The sequence below is a fragment of the Halyomorpha halys genome, unplaced genomic scaffold (assembly GCF_000696795.3).
Source record: "Halyomorpha halys isolate HHAL.00 unplaced genomic scaffold, Hhal_1.1 Scaffold1017.1, whole genome shotgun sequence".
Lineage (NCBI taxonomy): Eukaryota > Metazoa > Arthropoda > Insecta > Hemiptera > Pentatomidae > Halyomorpha > Halyomorpha halys.
In genome coordinates, this window is record NW_027107632.1 from 56,684 (window position 1) to 64,917 (window position 8,234).

The 8,234-nt window shown below is 36.1% G+C and overlaps 1 protein-coding gene across 1 annotated transcript; it reads left to right on the forward strand.

The window, feature by feature from the left end:
- Window positions 1-3,333: 3,333 nt before the first annotated feature.
- On the forward strand, window positions 3,334-6,686 carry LOC106687835 (uncharacterized PPE family protein PPE62). Its single transcript, XM_014431967.2, has 3 exons — window positions 3,334-3,387; window positions 3,744-3,865; window positions 4,386-6,686. Exons 1-3 carry the CDS (start codon window positions 3,334-3,336, stop codon window positions 6,466-6,468), a joined length of 2,259 nt encoding a protein of 752 aa, XP_014287453.1. The 3' UTR covers window positions 6,469-6,686.
- The last annotated feature ends 1,548 nt before the right edge of the window (window positions 6,687-8,234 follow it).

Here is an 8,234-nt window from a genome sequence, read left to right on the forward strand (position 1 = left end):
GTAGACAGAGGTTTATTTCTCAACACACACAACAGAGTGACCACAACAGAGAGAGAAACGATTTTGTCTTAAAATAGTTCCAATTAATTAGATCTAAAAAAAAAAATGGTTAGCAACAAAAAATAAATAATTGAAGGAAATAATAATTGCAGAAATTCAGCAATTATTATTCTATGTTTTATAGAGATCATATTACATAATAACACAGGCAAATATGTTGCAATTATAGTGTTAAACAAACTAATACAATAAACAGCAGAATTTCCCTATTCACAAAGGACCATTTCACAAAAAATCTAAATGCCTCCAACATTATGGCCTGTCACATTCTTGATCCAAGCCGTTCAATTTTAGCAAAAGTATAAAATAATAATAAAGAATCCAAAATAAGTTAATTAGTCAACAAATTCCAGATCAAAAATTAAATAATAAATTGGTAATATTTAAAAAAAATTACAATATTTTCTATCTTGTATATTACTACATACAAGTACAATACAACTCCATAAATAGTCACAAATAAATCAGTCATAGGAAAATAAAATAATCTAATTGTGCCCTTAAACTTTATTCTAATCTTTTAATTATTAAAAAACTCACATGAGCCTCCCTGATATGTGAAGAGAGATAGAAAAGGTCCAGTTTCCCTCCCCCTCTGAGTAAAGATGCCGGTATTGCATTCGGACTGCATAACAGGTACCATAACCCGGGGAGGGTGGGAGGGTGGCTGGCTCGGGATTGGAGGGCGCCGTCAACCCCTACCCCTCCTCTCGACAATTAAGACATAGATAGCCGTGTCTAAGTGATTGATTTTTTGATGTGGCAATGTAGTTATATATAGCCAACCCGCTCTGTGGAAGGCATCAGTTCCAAGCATTCCTCCGAAGAAACATGAGGGTAAGTGAACAGTAGCAAAGCAACAACTCAACAACACTTCTCTAACAAACTACATATCACAACAAACACTTAAACAACAATAATACATCAGTGAAGTGCATACCTGCTCTTAGACTAGACGATGAGGACCAACCGTTCGAGGATTTCCACGTGTGCCGGTGCTCAACAGACGGTAAAACATTTCATATCTTCTTTAATGATTCATCCAAGCGGCTTCTTCAGTTCTAGTTTGCAAGTGATCTATTTTTACATAAAATCAAATATTAAATTAATAGCAAACATTTCAATCAATCAAATATACTAACTGAATTCAAAATGCACAATTTTGTAAAAAAAAAAATAATATAATACATAACTCTAATTGTAAATGTACAGTTAAAGCGGCTATGTCAAATATTAATAAAAATTTGGTAATCTTATAAAATTTTCGAATTTGAAATTTCAATCTTATACAGGTCATAAATTATCAAAATACCTTACATTTATTGGCTTTTTCTTTCTTCTATATGGACTCTATAATATTTATTACCTTATTGAGATTAAAAGATTATTTAATATTAATCTTAATTTTGAGAAAGGATTTAATAATGAAAAGTATTTTCTAGAAAAATATGGTTTTTGGAAAAAAATCTAACATTAAATTCAGTCAATATACGATACATAGAAAAGAAACATATAATCATTTATAAACAGATTTGTTGAAATTTTAAATTTATTCTGAAAAAAAAATCGTTTTATTTTACTTTTTCAATAAATCATTTACTTTTAGAACTTCATGAATAAATAAAAAATAATAATAATATATTGAATGTCATACTAAACAGGAAATTTGCACGGCCCATAAGTAGAATCGCGGAACACCTGGATGTGGTGGGGGGCTCTCAAACGTCCATGCATTATTTGATCGAGTGGGGGGAAGGCAGTCATTTCGAACGGCACAGGAATGGACAACACTGTAATGTCTTACTTTATCGAAACTCTTAAAATTTGTATATATTTTATCTTTAAATATATAACATAAAATTTTTATATAATTTTGACAGACCATTTCAAAGCATAAATAAAAAGATTTTCATGAAAGTAAACAATATAAAAAATAGAATTTAAATATATGATAAGTTAATCGAATCTAAAGAGTAAAACGGTAAAAATTTAAAAAAAGGAAAACAAAAGTTTTCTTTTGTGTTATGTCTTCAACGTGTGACGATAGTAACATTGTTTTTGTACGCGCATAAAAATATGAGTATTCATAAATACATTTCTTGGTTCTTGATTTGCATATTTTTAAAACAAATTTTATATTACAGACAGTAATATATAAAAGCAGTAGACAATTTTAGAACTACTTTTACGTCTTTCAAATTTGATTAAGATGAATTGAGACTTTAATAGTCGATAAATTTTTAATTTGTATCAATACTAAAAGCAGATCCAACACATTCTCCAGCAAACGAATCTAAAGGGGAGAAGAATTGTTCAGAGGACGGTCAGAATTCTTTAGCACCACCATTCGGAATTTTCAAACCTACATAAAACAGATTCAACTATATAACTTAAAAAATTGTTTGACAATAGAAACAGAGGTAGTTGTAACTCAATTCCAAATAGATTACAGTAAATAGCGTTGGTTTTCTTTGGGATTCTGTGACCGATATAAATTGGCTAACATACCGCGAAGAAAGGCACGGTTTATTATGCAGGGCTTACTGCAAGAGGTCCAGAAAATCCAGCAGGGATCTTTGATTTTTACATATTATTCCGTGACATTTCGATTTCAAACACCGATCGTAATGTTAATTTGGAAAAGTTAATTCGAATATCATTCACAACGTCCAACTAAAAAAAAAATGTCTCACTTCACTTGACGTTGGATAATAGTTGCGAAAAATAGTTGAAAAAGGCTTCCGGATAAATTGTTTGTAATCGCCGAGGATTAGTCAAGCAGGCTCGAATCCGGTCAAATACTTATAATTAAAGCAGTACAAAAAAAAGTTTAGTTTTATGGAACCTATAAATCTCAGAGAAATTTTAGATTTTTAGCGTCTCTGGCGCGTTAAGAGCTCATTTGAGACAATAGAAAAACCAAGTATTTGATACTAAAACATAATCAAATCTAGTGGAAAAAATAAAACCATTGGAAAGACCATAATTTTTTACTAAGGCAAACACGGTTACTTTCACAAATAATAAATTTTCAATTTTTATTGTTCATTATTGGAAACAGCTAAATTTCTATGTCCACAATTGATTTTGATGATGATTTAAAAATTTAATGAAACTGCAATTCCAATATATATTCATATATTTTATCAAATATATTTTAAGCCTAAAATATTAATAAGCAATATAATTTTCCGTTTCTTTTTACCCCCGGGTGGGAGTAAACAAGGGTGAAAAATACGGGTAGGTAAAGAAAAAAAATAAGGCTAGTTGGTCATGGAGCTGACGCTCAATCCATCTGAATCCACAACCGATCAGCGGAAAAGAATGGTATACTTTCGAAAATGACATTGCATCACTGAGAGAATTTTCACAACAATAGGAGTCTTGAGTTACATACTACTGGGCCGCCTACACCTGTCAAGCTTTAACGTTCCGTCTAACTTGGATCAAGCACGCTGGCCACGTAACTCCGGAACAGAGGCAGAAAATCCATTTCGTATCATATTGTCCCACCTGTGGAGAGTCTGCAGGAAGAAAAAGTAAAAATGTCATAACCTACATCAACAGTTTGAACAGTGATGTAAACCACGTTGTAATGCATACTCGGATGTTTACATTTATTCTTTCAGAGATGTACCATTTTGTTGTAAAAAACTTGATTTTTTTTTTGTTTTGCTATCTAGGGTTTTATACTTAACCCAAGGGTGGCGCTAGCTGCTTTTGTTCTTATCTCAGCGGTGCAGTCAGCGGAAGAAGCCAAAAAGGACGCAGTAGCTAACCCAAAGGACCTCAAAGCTGAACCTAGGTAAATAAACACTTAATAATAGACAAACTTTAAAAAAATTAATGAGATACTCGTTAAAATCTTTCACGGATTTTAATTTAGATCGACTCGAATCTTGATAATTTCTTGAATAACAATTACATTCGGGATATAAAATGTTATTTAGTAAATACCTGATAAGACATCTTACATACTCAAGGAAAGATACTCGCGAAGTCATAAAAATAGTCTAGACTTCATTGAATAAATAATTAAAGATAAAATAACTATTTATTTCAAAATCATATTTAAAGATTTGTAGGCGGTTGAAAAGTTCAAAAATATTCCAGATTTAACTCCATTAGTTGAATTTTAGGATTGAACTTAACTTAAACTAAATAAATAGCAATTCTAACAAAATAAATTCACATCAGCAATAAAGGTGATTTATAACCGTTATTCAACACCAGCGCTTTCAAACAAATTCTGATCGGTTAACACAATTTTTTTACAAGGTTTTCACTATTTGAGTAGTAGCCTAATACTCGTTTAATAATTTCAGCCTAAAGAAGCCCGACAGCATCAAGTATATTGTTGATTCTTCGGTGGATGACTCAATCACCCACGTACATTACCATTCAGGAAAAGTCGATCATGTACACAAACATGACGGTAGTCTCCACCACGGACACAAACATCACGGAGATCTCGGTCACCATCATAAACATGGTGGACATCTTGGACATCATCACAAACATCATGGAGATCTCGGACATCACCACAAACACCATGGTGATCTCGGACACCACCATAAACATCACGGAGACGTTGGTCACCACCACAAACACGGAGGACATGTCGGACATGGACACCACCATGGCGGCAGCGTTGGCCACGGTCACTCTCACGGTGGTTCCATCGGACATGGTCATCAGCACGGTGGAAGTGTTGGACATGGTCACTCTCATGGTGGTTCTATTGGCCATGGTCATCAACATGGTGGAAGTGTTGGACATGGACACTCACATGGTGGTTCTATTGGACATGGTCATCAACACGGAGGAAGTGTGGGACATGGGCACTCTCATGGTGGCAGCATTGGGCATGGACATGCTCACGGAGGAAGCGTTGGACACGGACATTCTCATGGCGGTAGTGTTGGACATGGACATGCTCATGGGGGCAGTGTTGGGCATGGTCACTCACATGGTGGAAGCATCGGTCATGGACACGCTCATGGTGGAAGTGTTGGACATGGGCACTCGCACGGTGGTAGCGTCGGTCATGGACATGCTCATGGTGGTAGTGTTGGCCATGGTCACTCACATGGTGGTAGTATCGGGCACGGACACGCACATGGTGGAAGTGTAGGACATGGCCATTCGCACGGTGGAAGCGTAGGACACGGTCACTCTCATGGAGGAAGCGTAGGTCATGGTCATTCACATGGTGGTAACATTGGACATGGACATTCCCACGGAGGAAGTGTTGGTCACGGACATTCCCATGGTGGCTCAGTTGGTCATGGTCATTCTCATGGTGGTAGCGTTGGACATGGGCACTCACATGGTGGCAGCGTAGGACACGGTCACTCCCATGGTGGTTCTGTAGGACATGGTCATTCCCACGGTGGTAGTGTTGGACATGGTCACTCACATGGAGGTTCCGTTGGTCACGGTCATTCACATGGTGGTTCAGTTGGACATGGCCACTCCCACGGTGGCAGTGTTGGACACGGTCACTCTCATGGTGGTAGTGTAGGGCATGGTCATTCACATGGAGGTAGCGTTGGACACGGACATTCTCATGGCGGTTCTGTTGGTCACGGTCATTCACATGGCGGCAGCGTTGGGCATGGACACTCACATGGTGGAAGTGTAGGACATGGTCATTCTCACGGAGGAAGTGTAGGACATGGTCATTCACATGGTGGCTCAGTTGGTCATGGGCATTCACATGGTGGAAGCGTTGGACACGGGCACTCACATGGTGGCAGCGTAGGACATGGTCACTCCCACGGAGGTTCTGTAGGCCACGGTCATGCCCACGGTGGTAGTGTAGGACATGGTCACTCACATGGAGGATCTGTTGGACACGGTCACGCACATGGTGGAAGTGTAGGACATGGACATTCACACGGTGGAAGTGTAGGACATGGTCACGCTCATGGTGGAAGCGTAGGACATGGACATTCCCACGGTGGCGGCGTTGGGCATGGACACTCACATGGAGGCAGCGTAGGACATGGTCATTCCCATGGAGGCGGCGTAGGTCATGGACATTCCCATGGAGGCGGCGTAGGTCATGGACATTCCCATGGAGGTAGCGTAGGACACGGCCATTCCCACGGAGGCGGCGTCGGCCATGGACACTCTCACGGAGGCGGCGTTGGTCACGGACATTCTCATGGTGGTGGTGTTGGACATGGTCACTCACACGGTGGTGGTGTTGGACACGCTGATGCTCATGGAGGACACGTCGGTCACGGCCATCATCATGGCGATGACGACAGCCACGGTATTAAGAAGGACTTCTCTGAAATCTCATACAGCGTCCTCCATGCGCCCAACAAGAAATCCAATGATGGAGATATTCTCAGTGCAAAGGCATCAAACAAAGTCAGTATAAAAGATAAATCTGACTAAATAATCGAAATTGCATAGGCAAAGGTACTTTCTCAGTGCCGTTTTGTGGATATGCACAAATATTCTAGATATAGTACGCTAATGCCTTGTGATGTAAAGCCAAAGTTACATGTATGTATTATTTATATTATGTCTGTTGTTTATTTTATACATTGTTAAAATATTGTTGTATTTTTTAATGTATTGACCATATTTATTTGTATATTATTGTGACGTTAATAAATATATTTAAATATATATTTTCTTTCTTTTTTTTCATATTTCAAGCTTATGGTAAATGATTGAACAGAATATTCATACATTCATATTAAAAATAAAATTCATAATCTATTTTATACTGTGTCAGACAGAAAGGCACCAAAAAATGATGAGTGATTTTAAAATTATATTACTTCCAGATTTATGTTCATTGTTATAACTCAATTTATATCCTATAAATAACTTTTAATAATAAATAATATTTAATAAACACCTTGGATACCTCATACAAGTTGCTGAATGTCAAGAATGTTATAGTTAAGACCCTCTCTTAAAAATAAATAAAATAACATTTAAATACATTTAGAACACTTATGAAATATAAATCCATTTTATTGAGGATGATTCTCAAATAACAATCAATTATCAGGTTGTACCTTAAAAAAACATAATTTCCAAAATTAGAAAGAAAAAAGGATCCTGTTTGTCTTAGGTTAGTCCTAAGCTAAAATCACAATTAAGCAAAAGTTCGACACATCCTACAAACCAGAGAGATATTGAAATTCTTAACTTTTCAGAAAGGAAAAAAAAAATTCCAGTTTAAATATATATTTTTCAGTGCATTTTACTAAAAAACTAAAATCAGCGCGGGCTAAAACAAACTGGCTCAACCACTACATATGTCTATATAATAGGTAGTATCGATTCATTTTTCCGCTCGAAGAAGCGGTGGATTTTGACAAATGAGGTACCAAAAGAAAGGTGTCTTCATGAAGAAGTTATGAATCCCAATCACAATAATCGATCATTAAATTCTTACTGGAACTTTAATAAAAGTGAGAGGTTTTAAAACTCGGAGGGAGAATTGAAAGAGAAGAAAAGATTGGGTTTTAAAGATTTTGGTTCGGACATCAATCCGAGTTCGTTCCAGCGGAACGCAAGTTGTACCTTGCGCGTTAAAGCCCAAAAATGAAGCGTTTTTGAGATAGCAAACAAATTAGGCACAGGTCAAATATCAAAGTTAGCTATATTTGTAACTATCTTGGCTAAAATATCAGAAGGCTTATTTAATTTCAGCTTTTTATAAATTAAAAAAAAGAGTGAGGCCCATCACCCGGTGAGAAGTAATTAAATAAGAAATACCCGAGCTGTATTGAAAAAATTATAGCGACTTTTTTTTAAATGATTTATTTATAGTTATTTACAACATTATAAATATATATACATCAAGTAAATTTGTTGTAGATGATATAATGTCATGATGCAAATATCTATAGAATCTATCCATTGATAAAACTCCAAAAACATTTCTAGAGATCTCGAGGCTATCTTCTTTTCAGAAACCTAGAAGAATTATTAGATAATGAAGGAGAAGCCAGGTTAGAAACCAGTTGGTTTGGGTGGTTGGGAAGTTTATCATGGAAGTAGTATATGGTTCTATATAATATATTTGAATATCCCAATGTTCAGTTTTTTGTTTTTTATAAAAAAGATTTTTATAACTAATCATTAAACATTAAAATATACAGAAACAAACTGAGGTTAATAAGTAAAAACGCCAATAATAA

Excerpts from the sequence above, each read along its gene's own strand:
- LOC106687835 (XM_014431967.2), top strand. The coding sequence starts at position 3,334 with ATGGAGCTGACGCTCAATCCATCTGAATCCACAACCGATCAGCGGAAA. Across the intron at positions 3,388-3,743 it reads CCGATCAGCGGAAAAGAATG|GGTTTTATACTTAACCCAAG; the intron begins GTATACTTTCGA and ends TTTGCTATCTAG. Across the intron at positions 3,866-4,385 it reads GACCTCAAAGCTGAACCTAG|CCTAAAGAAGCCCGACAGCA; the intron begins GTAAATAAACAC and ends TAATAATTTCAG.